Source organism: Dichomitus squalens (genome assembly GCF_000275845.1).
Source record: "Dichomitus squalens LYAD-421 SS1 unplaced genomic scaffold DICSQscaffold_29, whole genome shotgun sequence".
Taxonomy (NCBI): domain Eukaryota; kingdom Fungi; phylum Basidiomycota; class Agaricomycetes; order Polyporales; family Polyporaceae; genus Dichomitus; species Dichomitus squalens.
The window spans coordinates 148,836-172,576 of NW_006766911.1; the positions used below are offsets into that span (position 1 = coordinate 148,836).

Sequence of the window (23,741 nt, forward strand, 5' to 3'; positions counted from 1 at the left end):
ACTAGCAGCGGTGCTATCCGTCAACCAAAACACTCACGCCAACAATCCGCTACTCACCGGCTTGACGCGTGACGACGCCGGGCGCGATACAGACCAAACTTTGTCCGCTTGCAAACCACTTGACGTCCACCAACTCGTGGTGCAGTGGGCCTCAGTGAAAGTATGTCACCCATCAAATACGTCTCGTTCTACAGACTATCGTTTCTAACCTCCAGAACGCATTTCCGGACGCGGCATGCAGCGAAAAACATGGCCCAGCGACGCCTATTGCCTATACACCGATATACTGTAGAAAACCCTCGCTCTACGTGTAGGAACATCATGTTCCGTCGCACTCTTTTCATTATGACCTTCTTGAGCTGTACGAGTGCTAATTGCCACGAACAACGATCCTCTTGAACAGATGAGGGTATGCCTGACTGCCCTGGGTCACGGCTTTTGCTCCCGTTTGTAGGCGCATGGGAGCTGGAGGCGTTGCTGACGACGCCGAGACGGACTTCTCTGCTGTACTGCAGACAGCTATGGCTTGCTATCTGTGGTAGAGTGTATCACCTGCAGTGCTTTCCGGGGGCTCTGCAGGTGCTATGCAGGGTCTCCTGAAGGCGCGTGCTCGGAGGCTATTGAGAAGGATGACAGTATCAAACTCCCCTTCCGCCGTGCACGTGGCCATACCAATCAGCAGGATACCAGGCTGACAGCGACGACGAGACAAAGCCCATGCCAGTATCGCATCCCCATCCGACATAGGTTTTGATGGCCGGGAGGGCCTTCACATGAAGCAGAGGTAGCACATGCAGTAGAGAGCGAATACGAACTGTACGGTGCTTCCATCGTTGTAGTATCGGCTCAGGCAGACCAGCTGTTGCGGTGCATATCGGCGTCCGCATGTACGGGAGCAACAGAGCCGGCATCTCCCGCAAAAGCCGTCGACGTATTGCTACAACAGTTCGCATCCACAACCAATCCCCAGCGCCAGAGGTTGCGCGCTAAGATCATCTTGCAAGTTTCACCAAAAGGCGCCAAGCTTCCCGACAGGTTCAGCACCTTCGCAGTGAAAGTCACCGGTGCTAGCAACATACGCCACATGGCTGACTACATTCTGTCTCTATTGCTCAAGAACAGAAAAATCAGCTCTGTTTACATATTCGAGAAGACTGGAAGCCCCACCTTGGCTGCAATGCAATGCATGTGCGCGGTCCGCAGAACGCCTCGTGGCACATGGTAGAAGGTGAAGTGATCGATTTGTATCATTTTGATTGCCACGTAAGGCCGCTCGACCATCCGACTACTCACATTTGCCAGAAACAACACGACGCTGCGCATACACCCTTCGTTCAGCCTATCCTCCCAAATACACATCCTCGTCATCCTCATCGTCAAGGGGAATGAACCTCTTGCCCTCATCCCGCTAGCACAAACACACTAGCGTCAGCAAACCAGCCTATCGCTGAGATGGATTCATTGAAGATTTCACCAGGCGTTCAGCAGCAAGCAAGGCCCGCCGATCCTTCAGGCTCATCGGCTTCCCTTTCTCCAGGCCCGCACTTCCAGGCAAAACGTTCGAGCCCGTAGGCCCATCGCTCGCAGTCACCGAGATAGACACTGGCAGACGCGGCGTCCTCGGCGTGCCAGAAGTGTTCACGTTGGCAGACAGATCTGCCCCGATCCCAGTTCGAAGCGCTAACTCTACGGGTAGCCGGCTAGGACTAGCGCGGACTTGCACCGCCACAGCACGAGAAGAGGGCCGGGAAAGGTGAAGAGCAGTACCACGCGTTGCCTGCGCCGGAGTCCGTGGTTGCAGGGTGGCACCAGCAGTAGCAGAAGAACGAGCTAAGGGTGAGTTGTTGTTGCTGTTTTTGTTCTCGTTGTCCCTGTGGTCCTTGTGGGCGCCGAGGGCAGGATGCCGTAACAACGAGGAACTCGGGTGCAGCTGCGGCGGCGTGTGGGTCGTGAAGGTGGAGGCCCGGCTAGGTCTGAGGGCCGGAAGTGGCAATTTGAAGCTACCAGGCGTGATAGGTGCGGCAAATGTAGCGGTGGGTGGTGAGGACCGCATTGATCGTCTAGGGAGGACAGGGGCTGGGTCTTGGTTATTAAACTGCGATGAAGAGAAACCTTGACTAGGGAGGCCGGCCGACGCAGCAATCAGAGAGTGTGGTACAGATCGAGAGCCGCGAGTTTGCTTAACAACGGAGGATACCGAAGTAGAGCGGGGAGTGCTCGCGTTCGGCGTCACCTTAGGGACTTGAGGGGTCAAGTCGGCTAGAGGAGTCCTGAGCGGAGTTTTCTTTGACGCACGAGCGACGACAGTCGAAAGCGGCACTTTCGGTGAGGCTGAACTCGAGTGAGACGTGGCGCCGGCCACCCGAAGTGAATGTATGCGGGTCCCAGGGACATTGGATCCAGCGCGCGAACGTTGGCCAGATATGACAGGAGTTGCAGGATCTGTCGTAAGCACGGACAAAGCAGCAGCCACCAGAGGATGGCCACCCAAGCGGCGTTTCTTGCTGTCTGACGGCGACGTCGTGAGATCGCTAGAGTCAGGATCATCAGGGTATGTTGGCCGGGGCCGCTTCTGTGATCGAGATCGAGTGCGAGAACGAGAACGAGAGCGAGACATTCTGGCAGCCGAGCCGCAGGCGAGAGAAGAACAAGTGCTGGTGGAGATTTGTTGCCTGAGCTCAGAGATTGGCTTTTCCAGTTGATCACGCAGCTCCAACACGTCCTTCTTGATGTCATCGCGTAATCCGGAGACAGCATCGTTGATGGTGCTACGTAGTCTTTCTTGCGATTCCTTGACGTGGGACTCCAGCCCTGAGATTGAGTGAAAGGCGCTGCTTCCTGATCCAGAGACAGCCCCCTCGACATGCTTGCGCGCGCTCTCGATGTGTAAGGGTACAGATTGAAGTAGAGGCAAGATGGGCAGGAGGGCAGTAAGGATCTGTCCCTGCTGGTCCTGGATAGTCTGGAGCGCTTGCGACTGGGTTTGATTCGACTGAAAGCACGCGCATACAAGTGGTGAGCACGACGACACCCATGCGCGAAAGCACAAACCATGTTGAGTATATCCATTTTCTTGTCCAATGCTTCCAAGCGGCTCGTCAGTCTCCCGACGTCTCTCGAGACATCAAGGACCTCTAAGCATTGCGCAGGACTCCCTATTGTCTTCTGGAGCTCCGTCTGACAGCGGTTGGCTGAATCTGTTCAAAGTATCAGATCTCAGTGAAAGTGTGTCGCATACATACCGAGCCCAATCATCCGCTCGATTAGCTGCTCATGATCCTCCTGGTAGAGCTTCTGCACCACAACCAGCTCCCGCTTCGCGTCCGCAACCCCACTCGCGAGCTGCGTGACTCGTTCGATGAACTTCTCCAGGTGCGCTTGGGTGTCATGTAAGAGAATACGGGTCGATGCACCGGCTTTGTCGAGGGGTGCTATTGGAGGCGCGTACGCGGTCCCGCTGCTTGCAGTGCTGGACGATGGCGGAGCTTGTGAGAGACCGTTGCGAGAGAGATGGCCCCACAGACCGAGGGACGTGTGCAGATGCTTTCCTTGTAGCAGGACATCATGAGGGTGTGCCATGGGACTCTCGTCGCTGCAAGACCTGGAGAAGACCGTCAGTATTCAGCACTTACAAGCTCGTTTTGCCAGATCTCGCGTGATAGATATACGCGTTGTAAAGCCAAAAAATTTGTCTTTGTTAGTATATCGGTTAGTACACGCGCCTGTCATTATGTAGGCCGCGCGAAAGCGGGGTTCGACTCCCCGACAGAGAGATGATCTTCAATTTTTTCTTTCGGTCACCAGTCAATTTTTAGGGTGTCATTCCAGTCTACTGTACGACGTACGCTGTTCATGGAGAAATAGTACATATGGCTATGGTCACTGATACATAGAGATAAGCTACATTTCGTGTCCTCATCATGCCCTACTTCCAGCAGATTCTGCCGTCTGCAGCGTCCAAGACTGTATATCATCCAAGGGTATCTGATCCCATTTCGCGAGAACCTTGTAAGAATGTAAGTACATGCGGACGTAAGTGGATGGCCCTCATCAACCACACCTTGTCAATGACGTCGAGAAGTCTTGCAGCATCTCGATCCGCCTCCTCTGTCGCGCGCACGTTCTGCTGCATTTGAGATTGCAATTCTGAGTTCTCGTCTGTGAGCTACGGACTCGACCAAGTGAGCACTAGCACACCACGCATGGCTGTTTGGGGTAATACCTGTGCTAACTCTGCGCGCAGACGATCGCGCTCTTGCTCGAGGAGAGGGATCGTTCGTGCCCTGACGGCAGCACGGGGCTGCAGATCCTCGCGCCACACGTCCTTGCCATCATATTCTGCCTGCTTCCTTGCGCGTGCTGCTGTGACGACGGCGTGGAGGTTGTCCAGGTTGTCCTTTACATTATACTTCTTGAACAGCTCCTCGCAATTCTCCTATCCAAAGCTCAGCCACAGCACTCGAACGACGCGCCATTGGCAACGAGCGCACCGTTATAGACGACTCGAGACGGCTAGAGACGAGATTGAAGATGGTGGCCGCGTTCTCCGGCTGCTCATCACACCAGAGAGAAAAACACTCCGCGAAGTCCTCGTAACTGACAGACGGACTGCATGTCAGATGGATTCATTTGCGCCCATATTTCACAGGACTTACGTCCATTTGTGCGCAGACCGCTGTATGGCAAGCTGGAGGGCGGAATGAAAGTAGGACCACCTCTTGCTGCCTGGCTGGGTCGACGCACTGGAAGCCATGTTCAAGGCGCGTTGGCGGAGTTCAAACCGCGCTGGAGCCCCAGTCGCGGTTGTGGCGGGCGAGCGTCTATTGCTATTGATGCTTTTGTACTGCCACTGGCAGTCGTTGCGGCTAGCGACCGAGCGCGAACCACTGGCTGTATACACCGACGGTCGTCAAGAAACGCACATGGAACTAGGGCGACCATAAGACGAGCACATCGCTCTGCAATTAATCCTCCGACTGAGCCCACGTCTCGCAACCGGTGCGTAGATCACCTCGTTTCCCACTCTGACCCTATGTAGATGTCGGTGGGTCCACCACGGGAAGTCCCCGGAGGCCTGCTGCCTGGCACTGGCACGATTTGGCAGGTCATATTCTTTTGTATGGAAACCAAGCGGGAAACGACTCGCACAGCCGTTTCGCCGGCCCCGTTCTTGTTCTGGTTCGGCTTCGTACCATCAGGTGTGTCTCACTTCTCCCGTCGACATAGCCATCGTATTAACTGTTGCCAACGTCGGTAAAGTGTTCCTTTCTATCAGTGTCTCAGTCTAGCACGCATTAGCGTATTGTGCGTAATCCGGGACTCTTCCAGTTGCGGCTCCCAGCTGCCCATGTCTTAGCCTCATGTGCTCGAGAGCGGCAGCTTTTCCAAGCCCGCCATGATATGGGTTCGCCGTTACTCCCGCCGTCCATGTGAGGACACGATTCAACTTCCGCTCACCTACCAATCAAAGGAACTCTTCCCATCTGTCGTCACCGTTTAACTACCTCCGTGTGTCTCGGTCTCCGCTCACTTGCCTCCCCTCCCGCAGGTCCTGTGCGTCAGGCTGCTTTATCTCAAACAGCTTCGTACTGTTGCAGGAATTTATATGCGGCTCGTATCAACTACTAGCACGCTGCTTGCCCTAGCTGTCCGTTTAGGGAAGGAGCCAATCGCCATGTTCAGGCGTACAACGTCCATCTCCTGCCACCTAGGTGCAGCGGTGACCCACAGCCATCTACTTAGTGCCTCACGTCTGGCGCCACAATGCCCAGTTATCTGACATGTACCTCCCTATATAAACGTGAGTTGTCTTCCCTGCATTTCTGTGCCACAAATCAAGCTCTCGCTCATCCTCCCACCCAGTATCTCCCTCGATTGTGTCGTATAAATTGCTAGTCCAGCGAGCAATAACAGCTACCCCTATCTGACATCTCGCAAACTCGCCATATCATAGAACAATGCCTCTCACTATCCCGGAACCTCACCCAAGTGGCGTAGTCTTCATGAATGTGGCTTCGCACAGCGAGCCTGGTCAGGCCAGTGCGCCACCTGAGCAGAGCCAGCTGCAGAAGCTCCCTCCATCCCCGTTCTTACAGCCTTTGCCCATATCAGGCTCTCGTTGCTCTTCCCCTGGGCCCTCATTTCCGTACGCAGACCTCGCGACGACGAGCGGCGCGTCAGACACGACATGCCACAGTCCCACAATGACCGCGTACAAGCCCGGAGTGGCCGAGAATGTGGTGCGTCTCATACCCATCTTCGATCATGTCATCCGTCCAGCCCTGCGCATGGACATCACGTTCTGCGAGGCTTCGCAGCTCTTCCTCCTCCAGAACCTCGATGGCCGCCAGGTCCGGATGACGATGGGCCAGATACTCCGTCGCTACAGCCCCCAGATCGCGTCAATCGACGTTGACGCCACTGGGCTGCCCAACCCGTCGAACCCGAAGACTATGGCGTGCGCTGTCGTTCTCCCGTTCACCCCTGACGCTGTAGCCTCGGAGGAGGAACAGACATGCTCCCACATCTCCGGCCACTCTCTCCCCATCCTTCCCGCCCTCGAGCATCTATCCGTCACTACGAGTCGTGCGCTGTCCATCCGAACGCTCCTGAAGTTCCTTCAGTACACCCCGCTTCTGAAGACGCTCACGGTCACAAACGGCGGTCATCATCAAGCCATCCTTCCTGATGATGTGGCCAAAATCAAGGAGCCTAATCTGCCCTATCTCGAACACGTCAGCATCAACGGCCTGCTCACCCACACCGTGGAGCAGCTTTTGAACAAGCTCAGCCCATCCATCAATCTTAGGACCACCGTCCAAGTGCACTTCCAAACGCCCAGCTTCCCGGCGTTCAAAGCCGATTCCGTTCTGCACACGCTTCTCGTCCCCGTCCGCCACGCGCACTTGTCCTACGTCGCACTAGGAGACCGGGACAACGACACATACTCCCATGCCCTCTTCCAGCCCGATCAAACCCAAGGTGCGGGAGGTAGCAAGAGCTACACCGATTACCTCTTCAGCTTCTCCGACGACATGGGGCGCGTCCAGCTGCACTGGCACTGGTCCGAGGAGCGCGGCGCGACCCCATACCTTGGCCACATCAGCCTCGCCACCCGCTCACTCGCTCGTGTCCGCACAGTTTCGCTCGCGCTGTACAACGTCCGCCCCTCCGCCGCAGACCTCCGCCACGTCCTGCAGTCGTTCTCGGCGCTCGCGCACGTTCATCTGCACGTGACGCAGCCGGAGGGGCGACCAGGCGGCGCGTGGCACGTCCATGGAGATCCGAGTGGAGACTCGTCTGACTCGGCTTCGTACTCGGGCTCGTGCCCTGGACATGTCCCTTTGACTTCGCATCATGGCGAGTTCAGCATGCGCGCCGCGCATGTGGTTCGCAGGATCGCGGACGTCACGACGCTATTTGCGTTCGGACTCGCGCAGCGGCTCGCCAAGGCACAGTCTCAGTGCTGCCCCTGCACGCCTGCGCACGGGGGCGCGTTGGACGGGGAGGGCGCGCGCGGACGCGAGCAGCTGGCACCGCGCCTGGCGCCTGTCTGGTACCGCCCTTTGTGGGCGCTGATGGTGCGCAAGCCCGTATCAGGTTCGCCGCGATCGCATTGAGCTCGCTCGCTGAAGTGAGACGGTGTCGCTATTGCTCAGTGTCGGGCATCGGCGAACCCGATGGTTGCCGAAGTGCGAGGCCGGCGTTGTGGGCGTAAAGGTACTGTACGTCCCCGAGCGATGTTGTGGCCTCGCAGGGCTTCTTAAGGTCATGTCGCAGAGTGGTTTTTTGATACTCGGATCTGTTCGATCTCGTCCGTACACGTTACGTTATCCCTATCTTGCTGCTATGTCTGGATCCGTGCGCATCTATGTTTGAATCTACTGTCTGCGTACATTCTAAATTGTCATGTGTGTACTCAATATGGAGTCTAGTCCATTATCTACGTTGTAACCTCAACAAGCTAGGTCGTGGTTCGACATGTGGCACTCAAACCGTAGGCAAACACAGTGGATTCGACGGCATCAGTTATCGAAATGCAGCGGGCGGCATAGCGTTCCATACATGAAGATGAGGAAATCAGACGATATCAGTACAGGAAGCGGTATGTGAGCAGAGCAGGGCATGTGGAGAGCAGCGATTACAGAACATAGCAGACCCCAGCAAAAATAGGGTGGGAGACAACGGTGAGCCAAGAAACGGGACATACGGGTTTGAAGACAGGAATACCGCAATATGGATGAGAACTACTAAATAAGATGAGGCACCTGTCAAGACATACGCAAGCCAAGAAAGCAGGATACCGAGAACCTTGAGAGCGCAAGAGTATAGAGAGCGGGCTACTATCTACGAGTAAGGTGGGACAAGGTCGCGAGGACATTCACAGCCAGCCATTCATGATGATTCTCTTCGAACGAGTCGCCTCAATCTGGGGACCAGCTCAGGTGTACTCGCGCGAACCGCGCCTTCACCACACGGAGTGCGTGCTGCCCTCCTCCTCAGTGCCGGTAGAGCACGAGTCGCCGCCGCGCATGTCAGCTGCATCGCCCCCGATCCGTGTCCAGGCGAGGAAACCTCCAGGGGACCTCGCTCGGGGCAGGCCCTCCCCAAGGCTAGGCAGCATGCCCGCCGATGGGGGCGCAGAGTGCGAGAATGGCGAATAGTCGCCAGAGAAGCCCTGGGCATAGGGCGCCACGCCTGCCCCGTTGGGCAGAACTGTGTGCTTGCGCAGGGGCGAGAATGGCCCGGCCGTCTGCGCCGATTGCGGCGGACCTTGCGTGGGGGATCCATCGGCGTCGTTGCGGCGAGCTTGGTGGGAGTCACGCTTCCAGCCACGACGTTCTTTGTGGCGGGAATTAACGCGTACCCCTGACAGAGAAAGTCTCTATAGTTCGATCGAGAGTTAGCTTGACATAGAAAGGTGGGTTGAAGGGATGAACGAAACTGAAGCTTACTCTAGTCAATTCCGTAGAGGCCTGGAGTCCTGGAAATGACTTCGTAGAGTACACCTCGAAGGGTCCTCCGAAGCACTCCGCGAGGATGTGCACGTCGTCTTCGCGAGTCCTGCTGTGGAGGTTGAAGATGCGGTATCTCAGGATGAACCTTCCCTCTCGTTTGACGGCGATGTCCTGCGAATCGTTTGGAGAAGAGTACAGGGACTCAGCCGTGAGCGCAAACCTTGAGAGCATGAGAAGCACGCACCGGAAACGCGAACATGGCCGCCTTCTTTCCGTCATACTCCACCAGTGAACACGAGACGACAGTCTCACCAGACAGGAGAGACGTGCACTTGCTCTCATCTGGGTGATTGCCTTGCCCAACTTGGCCAGCGCTGGCTGGGGCTATGTAGGGCTTCGCACGCGTATTCCAGGGCTCAGGGACACGTTCTCCTGAGAGTTCAGTGCTGCGGCCGTAGTCCGGCCGAGATATCGCACGGACGTCAAACGGTATCGCGGGCTCCTCGGAAGCAGACTGAGCGCCGTAAGACATCGATCCGGCTGCGTCCGAGTTGGTAAACGTGTCACGAGGGAACGGCGGAGGCCATTGCATGCGACCCAGAGGCGTCGGAATGCTGGGCTGGAATGGATACGCTGCCCTGGCAGTTGGACTACCGGAAGCGATACTGGCGCTGTTCTCAGGGAAAAGGTCGACATGGCATAGGAGACCAAAAGTATCGTATTCACTACGGAAGGTCAAGGGATGTTCCACGAACGTTGGAGGTTCAACTCTTACTCATATGTATCGAACTCCTGCTCGACTTGGTCCATCGATCCTTGGCGAACAAGCTGAAAGAATTTCACCTGAACGACTGGAGGAGGATCGAGCGGCCGCTTGTCTTTGCGACCATACCTAAGCCGCCCGCACGATACGGAATCAGTATGGGATCTGAGGTCAGGAGGGAAAGCCACCGCACTTGCGTCCATGGTCTGCCTTCTGAAGTTCCTGAAGAGAAAAGCGCAGGACTCGCCCGGCCAAAGGGCCAGATCGGAAATCGTTCCACCCGCCGACTGTTGGGGCAGTCGCCCGACGCTAGGGGAGGGTGGTCGAGCAGGAAATCAGGCCCCATAAGTCGGCGAGGGAGACAGAGAAACATGCTTACAGCGGTGTCTGTTTGCATTCAATCGGCGAGATCGGGATCTGTGGCGGTAAGCGAAGGGTGAGCTTTCGCTGTTCGCAGTGCCCGGTGCTGCGCCTTTGACGCTATGATAAACGTACTCTGCAAATTGAGCTGCTTGGGATCGAAGGGCACTCCAAGCAGAGTACAGAGGGGCGAACGGAAAGACGGGATGAGGACAGCTGCCATGCTCAAGGTGGGGGTGGAGGTTATATGGGCCTTCGAGTCCTCCTGCACCCTGACAGATCTCTCACGAGATTAAGTTGCTGTACGCGGCAACGTCCACGCGTAGGATAGACGGAGACCCACTGACCCTTGCCACAGATTGTGCGGAGACGCCATTGTCTCGCTGACGCCCCCATTCGTATAATAGCAAATACCAGGCTGCCTCGGTAATCACGCTATGGCATATCTCGTTTGATCATTCGACAGCGGCATCGTCCATCTGGTCCAGATGCCTACATAGTGCCCCTCTTGTCGAATCGCCAAGCACCTCTGGATATAGTTCAAATTCAGCTAACTGTCATCGCCTAAGGCGCTGAACCGAAGCATGTTCCTCGTCGCGCTCGTGATGCCTGCAGGTAACGTCATCTGAGGTAACGTGTCGAACATTCTTCCGACTGTCTGCAGGCTCGTGGCAAAGACAGCATAGGATGAGAGGAGGTTTGAGCGGCTACGTCGACCACATTCTGCTGAATGTGGATGCAGTCTTGCCGCTCTTGTCAGCTGGTATTTTTGTGCCGCGCACACGACCGGGAACTGTGATGCCCCGTGGCTGAACAATGTCGATGGCCGGACGCGGGTGATAAGACCATTGCCACCTGGAAGTCCCCAGCGGAAGCGAGCATGGCATAACTTGTCAAGGCAAAGTGAGAACGTGTGCTTCTGTTCGCTTCCCATGACGATAACAGAGGTCGACCTGGCGCCAGATTCATATCACTCACGTCTGCCGACGCTTCCGCACGGCCCGCGTCGGGGCACTCGGACGGAGCTGGATCTATGCCCGCGACTCGTCAGCGAGGTCTGTCAACGGCAGCATGGTTGCCTATTGCACGTACCAAGCGGTTTGTCGAGACCCCCTTTCATGAGACTTCAAGCTCTGGAGAAAGACACGCTGAACCTCATGATGTAATTGTGAGGTATGCGCAAGAATAACGTATTGAACCCGGTCAAACTCTTCCCGTTATATGTTTGCACATCAAACCAGTGTGAGGGAATGCCGATAGTGCACGCAAGCTCAAGGTTGAAGTTCCTCAAGCGCGGCCTTGTCAGCGGCTAACGCGGACCCAATCGCGGACCGCTAATACTCATTCCATGGACGTAGGAAGGCGAAACAGGTTGCACCCCCCTAACCTTGCATTCCCCGCGGCCCATCTTGCACCAAGAATGGCACTCTCGTAGTAGATAGTCTCTGCATGCAACGGTCAGATGACCCGCCATTACCACTAATGCCAGTGGCTCACCTTGGGGTAGTATAGCGCGAACATGACTTTCAGGAGTTCAACCGTGATCAGCGCCGACCCGTTGCCGATGTCAGAGTACGTCCCAAAATCCAAAATCGCGTGGATGTCTGACAGGTCGTCTATGCTAATGGTAAAGCCAAGTTACCGTATGAACCAGCTTCACGTCATTCGCCAGCGTGATCGTGAGTGCGAGCTGGAAGAAGGTGTCGCGCAGAGTATGGTATCAAAGTTTGCCGGCTCCGGTCTTCCATCCTTTCGAGGTGATGAGTCCGAGGGGACAGCTGACAAACTCAGCCTGACCCTGTAACTAAGCTTCCGCGTGTACCCGAGCGGATCCCCGCCTCAGGCTGCTCTCCTACATGCAACGGGGAGTTGAGTTCATTGTGAGAACACTAGAAAGATGCTGTCCTCTAGCAAGAGACACGCCATCGGATGCAATTTACGTACAGCTGTCCTCAATCCAGGGCTTCTTCGCTAGCCTGGACCTCATGTTGCCTTTAGACAGCACTTCTGCTCGTCGTTGCAAATCGCTCACGCAGAGAAGGACGCGTGCAAGAGTGAGCGCCTATGATGCTCATGACGATGAGCTTACGCGACGCAGGTACAAGGTGGCCTGGGCGACTTACGTTCATTTCATTCTCCATGATCACGTATGTAGGCATCGAGATCCATCTATAAGTGCTCACGCTCATCCGGAGTGAGACTATCTGGGCAGGCTTCGTGAGCTGATCCGCATACGCAGCACGCCACCTGCGACCGATGCCGTACAAAGGGGTAGTCACTGGGAGTCCTCCAAGCCCCCATGTGCCTTTCTCGACCGGGAAAGCCCGCGAAGGCGCGGCTTGGACGCGGAAAGAGGACGGGACGTGACCAGCTTCCCCACCTTCCGCGGTATCGTGGGCACGAGCTGAAAGCGCACTGGAAGCCCAGGGTGTTAACGTGACCCCTAAGACAAGATTTTACAAGGCAAGTAGACGCACGACGCCACGACGTGATCAAGCCGACCTTCCTGTCCATCCAGCCTCCGATATTCGGCCACCAAACACATGGCCCGTGGCCTAAGCGCTCGAATCCTAGGGAGCTCCCCAGGCCAATCCATCACATCTCGATGGTCCTTGAGGACGCCTTACGTTTGGAGGGCCAGGGAGTAGCCATACGAGCCAGCTCCACGAAGACGGCGACGACCCTGCCCTGCATAGACGAGTCGCTATGGCTAGAACACCCTGCGAGCGACATGTTCCAGATTTCGCATTCAAGGCCAGCAAAAACCTTGGCAGTGACAAGAATCTCCAGCAGCCTCAAGAGACAGATGTAGATGCAAAGAGGGGGCATCGAACCACATAACGTGTCCCATTGTAGAGGCATCATGACCTCAGCTACGTTGAAGCAACAAAATGTCTCTCCGCGTTCCTCCTTGTTCCTACATTTGCCGCCTGCACAATGAATGTCCTTAGCATATACGACAGATTTATTCAAACTTACAAAGGAGATCGCGATGGGACGCCGAGGCAGGCGATGATCTTGCATTGACTCTGATGAGGAAGGAGGACAGGATGTGCCACAGATGTCGGGGCGCTTGCCTCCACGGCACGCCCGGCTCTGCCGCACACAACGGAACAACTCGCTTTTCAGATACACCACTGACCCACTGCGCGAAACGATGACCATGAGCTAAGAACGATATACTGCTACAATATCATACAAATGCGACGAGACAAGAATATCTAAGCCAATAAATAGATCACGTCCTCTCGCCCCGGAGACGGCGAGCCAACGCGAGATCTTTTGGTTGGATGGTGACACGCTTAGCGTGGATGGCGGCAAGGTTGGTGTCCTCAAAGAGCGAGACCAGATATGCTTCTGAAGCTTCCTGGAGCGCCATCACCGCTGACGACTGGAAACGGAGGTCCGTCTGCGAGATAATCAGACGATGGTCTCGCCAAAGGCGTGCACAAGACGAACCTTGAAGTCCTGCGCGATCTCGCGCACAAGACGTTGGAAGGGAAGCTTGCGGATGAGGAGCTCCGTCGACTTCTGGTAACGGCGAATTTCACGAAGAGCGACGGTACCAGGCCGGAAACGATGGGGCTTCTTGACGCCACCAGTTGCCGCCTGAAGCCAAGTCAGTGCGAGGCTTGGAAGCCGAGATGAAACACTTACAGCAGCAGTCTTACGAGCGGCGGACTTTGCAGCAAGCTGCTTACGCGGTGCCTTACCTGGCAAGCACATGCTTGTGAGCGAAGGTAGAGAATGAGACGCAAAAGAGAAACTCACCACCGGTGGACTTGCGAGCGGTCTGCTTGGTACGGGCCATCGTTAGGATATGAAAGTGAGATGGGATGTACGAGATGAAGATGTGGTCGCGGAGAAGGCGGATGGGCGGTGCGAAGTGTAGAACATGACGGCAGCAAGCAAGCGGTTCTTATACAGACGCGCTTGAGCACAAAGCGCGCTAAGCCAACGCGTCTGCAGCTCACGTGACAGGCGCGTTGAGCGCGGTCAACAAAATAAGGTTTGATTCACGTGTGGTCCGCGCCTGCGCCTGTTAAGTACCCGCCGCCGCCGCCTTCCTCACTACAACTCGCCCTCAAGCACTCCCGCCCCTCCCGCTTCATTCAGGCCCATCACTGCGTTATCCCACTCATCACACCTAACAACACCTCATTACACAATGTCTGGCCGTGGAAAGGGTGGCAAGGTAATCATTGGATGCAAGTTACACTTCTGGACCCGGACTTACGTTTATGATTTCTCTCTCAGGGTCTTGGCAAGGGTGGTGCTAAACGTCACCGCAAGATTCTTCGCGACAACATTCAGGGTATTACGAAGCCCGCCATTCGTCGTCTAGCCCGTCGTGGTGGTGTCAAGCGTATCTCTGGTCTCATCTACGAAGAGACCCGTGGTGTCCTCAAGATCTTCCTGGAGAACGTGAGTACTGCTTATCGGTTCTATGTCGGACTTGTCCAACGTCACGAATCCCAGGTTATCCGCGACTCAGTAACGTACACTGAGCATGCCAAGCGCAAGACTGTCACCGCCCTCGACGTCGTCTACGCCCTGAAGCGGTCAGGACGCACGCTGTACGGTTTCGGCGCATAGACTTTTGCTCTCGGTTATACCATGTATCCGTTCTGTTGTACTGTATACTGTAATCTATCCTCGTACTAGGGCGACAATTTCGAGCTACGAGTGTGTCAAAGAATCAATTTTCAGATGTAGGCCTGTCGGCCCCTGGCAATGTAACGTCCAGTGGTTGGGGCATGTGTACGTCCATGTATGGCGGTGCTGCTCGCTTCCACTCCGACATGTTCCTGCGCAAATACGTATTAGTCTAGCGCTATCCCCTGATGAAAATCGAAGGACGATAGCCATGAAACTACTTCTGGATGTGCAAATACAGTACAAAACATCGGAACAGCAAGATCCCGCCGTGACATTGCTTGCAGGCACGCGGTGGGACTTGTGCAGCGCGGGCTCCGAAGCCATGGCAGTCAGCCAAGCCATTATACTGCTCCCTTATGCATTGAGCAATTCATGTGGAACTACCGACGACGTCAACGGGAAGAAGCGGAGGAGACAAGGTGGAAACGGACTGGTGACATCAGCCCGCGCCGTCTGATGCGTCCGAGTCAAAACTGTCAGCACTCCGGACGAGAGATCCCACATCACATCCTGTACCGTTTCGACCCACGGAGGTTCAGGAGGTTCACGCGTCACACGACTGCCCGCGTGAACATGCCAACCAGGTCGAAACGGTACAGCACTTAGTGCTCAATGCTCGAATGCTGCATGCGGGTAGCAAAGTGCTCGTTCTGGGAGTCCCACGAAGAAGCTGGCAGGCATGTGCAGTACCGCACCTAACTCCTGCCCCACTGATTAGAGCTCGCTGCGGCATGTCCACGCCAGACTCGTTGACGTACTCGCCACTGTTCGGTCTGAAGCTGCGGTGTCCTGTCGGAAGCTCGAAGCGGCGGGCAGTGATGGTCCCTGTTCAACTTCCAGCTGCCGTGAGCCCATGCGACCCCGTCATTATCGCGCGCAGCCTGGAAGCCGACCTGGACCGGCATTAGATGAAATGAACGACTTCCAGCTCGCCTGACATACCTCGTGTCTTTTCCTCATTGCTGGAGCGACGTTGTCTTCGGTACGGGAGACCCGCTAAGTGGCCACGGAGGCATTCGAGCACTCTGAACCTAGACTACGAGTCTGACTTCCATTCATGAGAACCCCGGTGTGCAGGGTCGAATCCTGGACACGAGACACCGGCAGCAGCCGCAATTCTGCTGAAAGTTGCCAGACCAACACCTGCTGAGCCGCGTGGAAGTTTCGATCCTGTCCAGCTTCGAGTCGGGGGATTCCGCACTATCACCGATCGTTGCCGACCGACGCTATAGATGGTCATTGTCCCACCGTTTCTGAATGGCAAAGAGTCTGGTACAAGGCATCGACGGCCTGTTGGCATTAGCGGCCGGTCATAGTTACCAAGCAGTCAGGCGAACGAGGCGCCGGGAGAGTAGTACGAGGAACGACACGTCAGGCCTACTTAGCAATGCGATACGCACGTTCAGTAGTTCCAACCACTGGGCCTGCCTCCCACTCCGATCGCCCCACACCGGGCGTAGTACCGTGCAAGCGCCAACCTGACGGTCTGCAGCCTCTGAAGGGCATGCTTTTCGCCACCATGCGCGATCCTCGAAAGTACCGAAAGGTAGTCGTCCCCACATCCCTGTCCAACGCGGATCTGGATCTCTTCCAGCTTTTGGATAAGGAGGCATGCGTCATTCGACGCGAAGAGCATACGGTCGTCTATTGGGGTGAGAAGCCTCAGAATCGATCAAGGTTAACATCCCACCCGGGATGGTCAACGTCGGCAGGAGGGGAGGGAAAGGATCTGAGTAGCAGACTTACTGTACTGGAGAAGTTCAACGGCGTCGCACAGCAGAACTGCCCACCACGATTTCGGCGCCGTTTCTTCGCGGAACATCGACACCACATCGGCCGCAGCGCCGGGCCAGTCGCCGTTCCCTCGCCTTTGGTGGAACTCGGCGAATCGCACAGCAAACATCAGCCGGTGTTGGAAGACGGCAGGGGCGTGAAGTCGGGCCACAGAATCCGCGCCGAAGTTGTGGAGGGAGGGGGCGATGTTGGCAACAAGGTGAGCAAATTTTGCGGCACCTATTATAACGACCATGAGGATTCGGCGGACCAAATTGAGACGTCGGACCGAAGACGGAGGAGAGTTGGGCTGGGTTGGACGGACCCAAGAATGAAGAACTAGCTTACCTTGTGCAATGTATTCCTCTAGTACCAAGTCCACAATGCGCCCTAGTCCAGGCCAATCCTCGGCCGATGTGATGTAGGAGATGGCGAGGCCGTACTCTTTTTCTCGGATGAACGTCTGAGCCGCAATCTGGATAGTTTGATCAATAGAAGTCCCTGGGAACGCCGTGATTCGCAACCAGTGATAGCTGACCTTGCACACTGAGCGACGAATCTCCTCTCTCTGATACTCAAAGCATGCTTCGTTGACGTCCTTCAAGACGCCCACAAGCTGCCCGCTTCGGATGCGGGTCGCCTCCTCCCCGGCGGCGGCAGCGTCTTCCGGCAGCTCCAAGCGAAGAGGGACCCGCATGAGAACCTGGTCTCCCATTTCCCTCCCAATCTCGCCGCATGAGTACATATAGTCAACAGTGATGCGCCATAAAGCTGGGTCTGCACGAAGGGATTCGGCGTAGGCAAGGATATAATGTTGGCGGAGGGTAAGTTCAGAGCTGCAACGAATTAGTGACTGGCTCGGGGAATGTCGGCGAACGGCGTACTCGTCGGGATCGGCGTCAATGAGCTCGATGGGTTCCATGAGATCTGCAAGGTGCGCCGCGAGCCAAACGTCCAACTGTGCAGCCTCCGACAATGCCTGCGTGGGTCTGCCGAGGAAGAGTAAGGAGTGAATCGTGTCTTCCCTGTCCGTCGGATCTGGAGGCATTTCATCCAAAATCTGAGCCACGATATCGCTACGGTCGCAGCCAGTAAGCAGGGAGGCGGGCGAACTGGCAACAAAGAGACTCACGGAAGGTCCTGTCTCCGTAGTCGAGTGTCGACGAAGATACCCCAAGCCGCGCACACCTCCTTCCAGTCAGCGCCAAGCTCTGTGCACACCTTCTTGATCACTTCACTGCGACCCTCAAGAATGCCAACGATATCGCTGAACCGGTCCCACCAGTTCTCGAAATCGTCCTCCCTTTCACTGTCAGGGACGCGGTCCAACTCTATACGCAGAGTTTTCACCTTATCTTTCCATCGACGCGAGGCGACAGCGAAGTCACGTTCGGCATCGAAGTGGTGAAGGCGGGGATGGTTGGTCAGGAGCGGGGAGAGTTGCTGGGCGAGGCCCTGCAGGTATGTCGATGGGTGTTTGCCGAGCACATCCAAGAAAAAGGCGGATGCCTTCGACAAGCCTCGCAACGACGTCCTATTCCGGCGAACGTGTCAGTCTATCGAACCCACTATGTTCGCCAGCTTGGGACGCGCCTCGTGAGGTATGACCAGAAGCCGGGGTCCTCCCACGGACGCTCCTGGCTACTGAGGTCGTCACCCTCTTGCGTGGAGGGTTCGATGAAATGTGTATTCAGCCACTCCATTAGCTCGTCTCCGATAGGCACGTCTTCAAAACCAGGCTCCGGGAGATATAAGACGGAGAAGAGGGAGAAGCAGGTGTACAGCTTGCGGTAGTGTTCGGCATCAAATTGAAGGGGTTCCGGACGAGAGATATCGCGCTGAGCCGAGCGGATGTCTAAGCACAGCTAAAATCGCAAGGGTAATATGAACATACCGAGGCATACATGCAACACTCCTTGCAGAAGTTCACGTAGTCATTGGCCAGCTTGTTAAGGGCTTGCATGACGTCCTCGCTCTGCAGCCTGCATGAAGTGTCGACAAACGGATAATGGGGTTTAGAAAGGACCCAACGCTTACAATTGAGTATCCCTCGCACGGGAGGCCTTGAGCAGGTTTTGGACTGCAGCGAAAATGACTGACATATCTGTGACGAACTGGGTACTCGTCCGCGGCCATCCACAAGAAAGAGAGCAAGAAAACGTACGACTCTTCGTTCAGATAGAGGTGCCTGTTGCAGACTCGCTAAAAATATTTGCTGGCTGCCGGGTGACACAATGCCTTGAGAACGGAGAACCTGTACGCCTCTATTAACACGCCTAACCAAGCAGAGCATGCGATCCGCCGCTAACCGTACATTTGGGGATGCAAACACAGATATCTGTAGGTCCCTCGGGGAAAGGGTGAACGATAATGTCCTCCCTGACTGTCTAAAATCGTCTGCGGCACCTTGTTTGAACAGCGGTGGAACAAGGTGTGCTGTTTGCTTTGCTGTAACCATCTTCGGACCGCTCAGTGACTCTTGGAGATTGTGCGAGGTATGATCCAGTCTCAGAGATGCATGAGCAGGGACGGCAGAACGTCGAAAGCAGTGGCACCGGCTGAGAAAAGCACAACGCGCGTGGGGCCCGCGCGCGAGACGCGTCTCTGTATGTGACCAGGCGTCTGCGGCAGCGGCTGCAGGCCCGGGAGCCGCAATCCATCCTTTCTGACCACCACTTCCTGGGTCCAGCACACTCGTTGCTCACGCTACATGAAGCCTGTTAGTTGCCGAGAACCTTAGCTGAGTCTCAAGTCTGCGATCCATGCACTCATAACATAGGCAGGGTCCACCTTCGGGATAGCACCCAAATGTCGTCCAGTCCGAAGCATCCATATTGCGCCCTTTGCCGTCTCAATACTCTCTGATGAATGCACTGAAAGATATGAAGGTCCAATAAACAAGAACATCGGTCTGTGATCACGAGAAGTACAGTCGATCGACTCATTCACGCTCCAAACATTACTGGACTTGAAGGACGCTCCCTGCCTTATCCGTCCATATGGCGCTCACCGGTGAGCCGCCATATCATCTAGGTTCTGTAGTTTGCGACCACGTATTGAAAAGCGGGTCCATTCCGGTAATTGAGTCCGGGATGCTCGTGAGGCCCTCGCCCTGCCTCTTCGCAGAACTCGCATACGTCGCTGGACTGAGTCATAATGAGGTGGTGCTCCTCTCTCTGCCTGTGCAACATGCGTACTATCAGTTCTTTTCCCAGTACATGCCGCATTCAGTCACTCACACTCCCTCGCATCGCTGTTGGCAGTCGTGTGGGGCCGCCGTGTGATTTGTGCTGAGGCGACAGACTGTACGATGACAGTCGACCTGTGAAGTCGTCAGCACCTCTCTAGACGATGGATATGGATGGGATCGAAAGTGCCTCTTGTCTCCCCCTACTCTGTCGCCAACCGCATGCCCACTCGGTGTACTGCACGAGAGAGTAGCACATACTGAGAGATAGTTGTGTGGTGTTTGGAGAAACGGAGGGGAGGATGTATCCTGTTTCTTCAGCAATAGCGAGCCCTGGTTTTATATTCCATGCACGCAGGTAGCATGAACCTTGGGCCTCGTAGAAACGAGCGGCGAGTATCAGATTACCCCACCACCGAATCCCAAAGCGGAGCGGCAGTCAGAAGTGCGGTCTGGCGCTATCTAGCACGTTGAGCAAGTACGCTCGAGTATCCCGAGTTGTCAATGCCGAACGACTATTGGACAGGCGCCGCCATTCAGTGAACACCGCGCTGAAGTGGTGCGGACGCCTCGGTATAGCTTCCCAGTCTGCTTGTATAGCATTCCGGCTGCTTAGCCGCACAGCCCGTACCATACACCCTGGCGCTAGGCATGCTACAAACTTCATTTCTTCTGCTTCGGAGTCCGGGTTGAGGCTTCCTCGATCCAAACGTGGCGAAGTCTATATATTTGTGGATACCGTGCTGCCAATCACATCGATGCTCTGACAGAACAGGCAACACTAGACGCAGAAGGCGTATTCGAGTGACAAGACCATCTCTGTTGCTCTTGCTCAAGGGGGCGAAGAGCAAGGCTTGACACGGCGAAGGTTGGCGGAGGGATTCAATGATCAACGTCCGCTGCTTCAGAAGACTCCGGCATCCTGCTCTCCCGACGTTGACCATAAATTAATGACATCGATCGTTGTCGTCACTATATCTGCTTCCCGGTTTGAGGATCTCTTGTCTGTGACTATGAACCGAAGCAGGAAAGTCAGATGTTGCCTCGGTCAAATGCAATACGGTCCCATGGGAATCCCGTCCAGATAAGGATCGTATTCTCACTGCACGCCGTGGGCAGAGTATGATCGAACTTCTCAGCAATCGTCGAGGTCTTTCCGCCTGCATGTGACCGAAGGCAAGGCGTTTTTTTCATCTCTAGAAATTTCTCAAGAGCGCAATTGTTTATCATGCAGCGGTGGGCACCGGGTTTACTACCACATTGTCCAGCTTCAAACAGGCCCTGTCTCCTTGAGCTCATGCTTGGGCCATCAGGATGGTTGGGGAAACAGTGCAGGTATATCCCATCGTGATGCGCGCGCGCGAACCACGCCCGCCGTCTTGCGGGGCTATGACTGGCATGTCCATGTCCGCGGTCATCGAGAGACAAGTCGAATCTTTACGTGAAGGGTCGAGGGGGGAGTCGGCAGCGATGCCTGCGGATGGGCGATGTCGATGAGATCCGGCATGGCTACCCTTGAGAGGACGGGGCATGTCTTCCTTGCGTTTCCCGCAGTTACGCTTTATATGGGAACCGGAGATTCCCAAGATTCCTGAGCATTCTAGGAGGTATGTGTCATAATACCATATCCTGAGACGCATATTCGCATAGGTCATACAGGGTCGGCAGCCGTTCAACTGCATATTACTCATCTCATGCATTGCGTCCCATCGCAACGAAGTCCCTGCCCCACGTATGCACCGATTGATTAGAGTTCAATCGCCTATCTTATACGGAATAGACTTACTGCGCTGACCCGCAATCAATCCTTCGCGACAAAGTGGTTGCTAGATGTAAAACGCGACTCGCTTGACGCACGGGCAGATAGGGCTAGGTTGCGCTGGTATGTTCGAAATTCCGGCATAGGGCATGCCGCGCTGGTGTCTCGTGGTTACGCGCGTGACCCGAATTAGAAATGGGCAGATCCAGTAATTGCTTGAAGGCGGGAAGGTTAAGGTTGACGCCGTCCAATTGGAGCCAATGTCCCACTTCCAATGAGCGCACAGAGCGCACACATCCAGGTGCGTTCTCTCTCCCTTGAAAGGAACTCCTCTGTAAGATTCATTTAATGTTGTGCAGACGACGTGACACGCATGCCGAAGCCGCAAAGGAATGGAAACACAGGCATCCTGCTCTAGCGGAGGAATGAACCTCGGTGAATCCGTAAGACCTCATGCATCATCTACGTGAAACGACACGCGGCATCCGTGGACGATTCGCGGCATCCATTACTGAAGATTCGCGGCATCCGGGAGGAGGTTATTCACGTCTGCTGCTCTCAATGCTGTCTCCGGTGTGGTCTGCACGCTACATTCCTGTTGTGCCTTGTCATCCTGGACGTAGCCCTCACTGGCTCCCCACCATAGCGCACATGTGGCAACTGCATTTGTAAGCCCTTCGCAATTCTATCGCTCAAGTCGGCGTTGTACTGTTGCCATCGACGATATACGGATTGACGTATATTGACTAGCGAGTGTGCCTGCAGGCAACATTAGCTCCAGCGGCCAGGTGGAAAGTTCGTCTAACGAGGTACAAGAGCGACGGAAATGAAGACCACGAACGCTCCGAGGGCGTCCATCATCAGCTCCTTCCCGTACGCACTGGCCTGGATGTCCATTTCACCTCCAGCTTTCCTTGTGACATCAATACCCTACTAGTCCACTTAGGCCCCGTTGAGCGAGCGGACCGAGTTGGGTCCCCGCAGCCGCCCATCTCCGTCTTAACCCCATCGGCGTCCGCTAACTTGAATCAGCTTTGATCAGCTGTTTGGTGGGCAAACCTATTCCCAACCCGTTTTCTGGACGGGGCCTTATTGGCCCCCCGTATTCTACAACGGAACACATGATATGATACTTGGCATAGCGAAGTTGACACACTAGACAGACGAGCACTGCTAATACAGATGCCTCCCGAATTCTGTGCTATCCGTAATGTCTTCAACGAATCGCAACGATCGCCAGGTTTCCATCTGTCTGCCGCTGATAGCAATCACTTACAGGGCCATGTGCTCTTTAGCTACAAACTATGATTTCTTCCTCCCTATCGCCTGCATTATAGCTCTTTTGCCCTTGCGACTGCTCCATGGCGTGACAAAGGTGCCGAGATCATACATACCGTGTATGAAACCCCAGAAACCCCTCAGACAAATATGGCAGGTTGCAGTCGCTCTCGAAGGGGGCAGTACAGGGGAACTGATCATGGAAGCATGCATAGATCCAGACAATGCGGCTAAGCTGGAGGTCACGATGCTGGGACAGCCAGTCGTGTTGTCTAGATCACACGAGAGCTAAGGGCCTGAGAGACTCAGGTAGCCGCGGAGAACCCACAGCCAGGGCCCTGCAGGAACGCGTACGTGCTGATCAGGGACCTATCGCTCCAACAAACAACCGTGAAACCCATCGCATATTGACTCGAAATCGGACCGACTTCTGGCGGGTCTAAGCACACCCTAGTGTAGACTATACTATCTTGCCGCCGCCCCAACGACTGTTGACTACAGCGCTACTGTAACAGATGTCGAAGAACTCCTTAGGTCGTATGTAGATTATTCGACTCGAAGCTATTCCACAATATCGCTCCCCCAACTCAGACGCTAGGGCCTACTCGCAAGATTCAGAAACAGAGTTCATGCGGCCGCAAGACGACTAGAAGATGTCCCAGATTGTTCATCGAAGACACATTCTTGCTCATGAGTCATGCGCAAACCCTACATGCGTTCAATACAAATCCGTCGCCTGGCCAGAGTTGAAACGCCAAAGAAGTCGAATGTGCGATATTACTCGGGGTCATCCGCTCTTATCTCAACTGCTTCGATTTCCTCCGACCTCCTGCGGATATTAACGGAAATACAGCTGCTAAAATCTTCCTCCGACTACCAAATTCTTCGGCGCACCACATCTGGAAGGAGATGGATTACAAGAGAACAGATCGGTCGACGTAGTCTCGTGACCAGACGTTCGGAGCTCCAAGCGGGAACGAAAAATCGGGGGTATCCGGACACTCG

The 23,741-nt window shown here is 55.3% G+C and overlaps 8 protein-coding genes and 1 non-coding gene across 9 annotated transcripts; 3 read left to right on the forward strand and 6 right to left on the reverse strand.

The window, feature by feature from the left end:
* Positions 1–3,048: 3,048 nt before the first annotated feature.
* DICSQDRAFT_65122 (uncharacterized protein) lies at positions 3,049–3,579 on the reverse strand (the record flags this gene model as incomplete). Its single annotated transcript, XM_007367848.1, has 2 exons — positions 3,049–3,191; positions 3,243–3,579. Coding segments are annotated over 2 exons (480 nt in total), but the record flags the coding sequence as incomplete, so codon positions are not given.
* A 112-nt stretch (positions 3,580–3,691) lies between these two features.
* On the forward strand, positions 3,692–3,773 carry DICSQDRAFT_t132. Its single transcript has one exon. It is a non-coding gene; the product is annotated as a tRNA-Asp (tRNA).
* Positions 3,774–3,816: 43 nt separating this feature from the next.
* DICSQDRAFT_108928 (uncharacterized protein) lies at positions 3,817–4,753 on the reverse strand (the record flags this gene model as incomplete). Its single annotated transcript, XM_007367849.1, has 5 exons — positions 3,817–4,005; positions 4,061–4,165; positions 4,223–4,435; positions 4,491–4,596; positions 4,656–4,753. The coding sequence occupies 5 exons, from the start codon at positions 4,751–4,753 to the stop codon at positions 3,919–3,921; spliced, it is 609 nt and encodes a 202-aa protein (XP_007367911.1). The 3' UTR covers positions 3,817–3,918.
* Positions 4,754–5,957: 1,204 nt separating this feature from the next.
* DICSQDRAFT_182003 (uncharacterized protein) lies at positions 5,958–7,873 on the forward strand (the record flags this gene model as incomplete). Its single annotated transcript, XM_007367850.1, has 1 exon — positions 5,958–7,873. The coding sequence occupies one exon, from the start codon at positions 5,958–5,960 to the stop codon at positions 7,617–7,619; it is 1,662 nt and encodes a 553-aa protein (XP_007367912.1). The 3' UTR covers positions 7,620–7,873.
* Positions 7,874–8,467: 594 nt separating this feature from the next.
* On the reverse strand, positions 8,468–10,303 carry DICSQDRAFT_172123 (uncharacterized protein; the record flags this gene model as incomplete). The annotated part of the gene is made up of 7 exons (XM_007367851.1): positions 8,468–8,884; positions 8,955–9,128; positions 9,202–9,682; positions 9,733–9,849; positions 9,914–10,029; positions 10,100–10,107; positions 10,216–10,303. The coding sequence occupies 7 exons, from the start codon at positions 10,301–10,303 to the stop codon at positions 8,468–8,470; spliced, it is 1,401 nt and encodes a 466-aa protein (XP_007367913.1).
* Positions 10,304–11,462: 1,159 nt separating this feature from the next.
* On the reverse strand, positions 11,463–12,239 carry DICSQDRAFT_172124 (uncharacterized protein; the record flags this gene model as incomplete). Its single annotated transcript, XM_007367852.1, has 4 exons — positions 11,463–11,525; positions 11,578–11,696; positions 12,025–12,142; positions 12,204–12,239. The coding sequence occupies 4 exons, from the start codon at positions 12,237–12,239 to the stop codon at positions 11,463–11,465; spliced, it is 336 nt and encodes a 111-aa protein (XP_007367914.1).
* Positions 12,240–13,150: 911 nt separating this feature from the next.
* On the reverse strand, positions 13,151–13,958 carry DICSQDRAFT_108935 (histone-fold-containing protein). The gene is made up of 4 exons (XM_007367853.1): positions 13,852–13,958; positions 13,738–13,793; positions 13,540–13,689; positions 13,151–13,489 (listed from the first exon to the last, which is right to left on the reverse strand). Exons 1-4 carry the CDS (start codon positions 13,889–13,891, stop codon positions 13,319–13,321), a joined length of 417 nt encoding a protein of 138 aa, XP_007367915.1. The 5' UTR covers positions 13,892–13,958; the 3' UTR covers positions 13,151–13,318.
* A 290-nt stretch (positions 13,959–14,248) lies between these two features.
* Positions 14,249–14,676, forward strand: DICSQDRAFT_128349 (histone-fold-containing protein; the record flags this gene model as incomplete). Its single annotated transcript, XM_007367854.1, has 3 exons — positions 14,249–14,275; positions 14,338–14,505; positions 14,560–14,676. 3 exons carry the CDS (start codon positions 14,249–14,251, stop codon positions 14,674–14,676), a joined length of 312 nt encoding a protein of 103 aa, XP_007367916.1.
* Positions 14,677–15,931: 1,255 nt separating this feature from the next.
* On the reverse strand, positions 15,932–19,045 carry DICSQDRAFT_138639 (uncharacterized protein). The gene is made up of 11 exons (XM_007367855.1): positions 18,827–19,045; positions 18,677–18,766; positions 18,550–18,626; positions 18,407–18,494; positions 18,106–18,350; positions 17,645–18,046; positions 17,397–17,588; positions 17,051–17,348; positions 16,861–16,987; positions 16,486–16,752; positions 15,932–16,383 (listed from the first exon to the last, which is right to left on the reverse strand). The coding sequence occupies exons 1-11, from the start codon at positions 18,968–18,970 to the stop codon at positions 16,142–16,144; spliced, it is 2,172 nt and encodes a 723-aa protein (XP_007367917.1). The 5' UTR covers positions 18,971–19,045; the 3' UTR covers positions 15,932–16,141.
* Between the last annotated feature and the right edge of the window lie 4,696 nt (positions 19,046–23,741).

Excerpts from the sequence above, each read along its gene's own strand:
- DICSQDRAFT_108935 (XM_007367853.1), bottom strand. The coding sequence starts at position 13,891 with ATGGCCCGTACCAAGCAGACCGCTCGCAAGTCCACCGGTG. Across the intron at positions 13,794-13,851 it reads CGCTCGCAAGTCCACCGGTG|GTAAGGCACCGCGTAAGCAG; the intron begins GTGAGTTTCTCT and ends TGTGCTTGCCAG. Across the intron at positions 13,490-13,539 it reads AGATCGCGCAGGACTTCAAG|ACGGACCTCCGTTTCCAGTC; the intron begins GTTCGTCTTGTG and ends ATTATCTCGCAG.
- DICSQDRAFT_138639 (XM_007367855.1), bottom strand. The coding sequence starts at position 18,970 with ATGGTTACAGCAAAGCAAACAGCACACCTTGTTCCACCGCTGTTCAAA. Across the intron at positions 18,351-18,406 it reads AGTGTTGCATGTATGCCTCG|CGCGATATCTCTCGTCCGGA; the intron begins GTATGTTCATAT and ends CGCTCGGCTCAG. Across the intron at positions 16,988-17,050 it reads TTCGTCGCTCAGTGTGCAAG|ATTGCGGCTCAGACGTTCAT; the intron begins GTCAGCTATCAC and ends CAAACTATCCAG.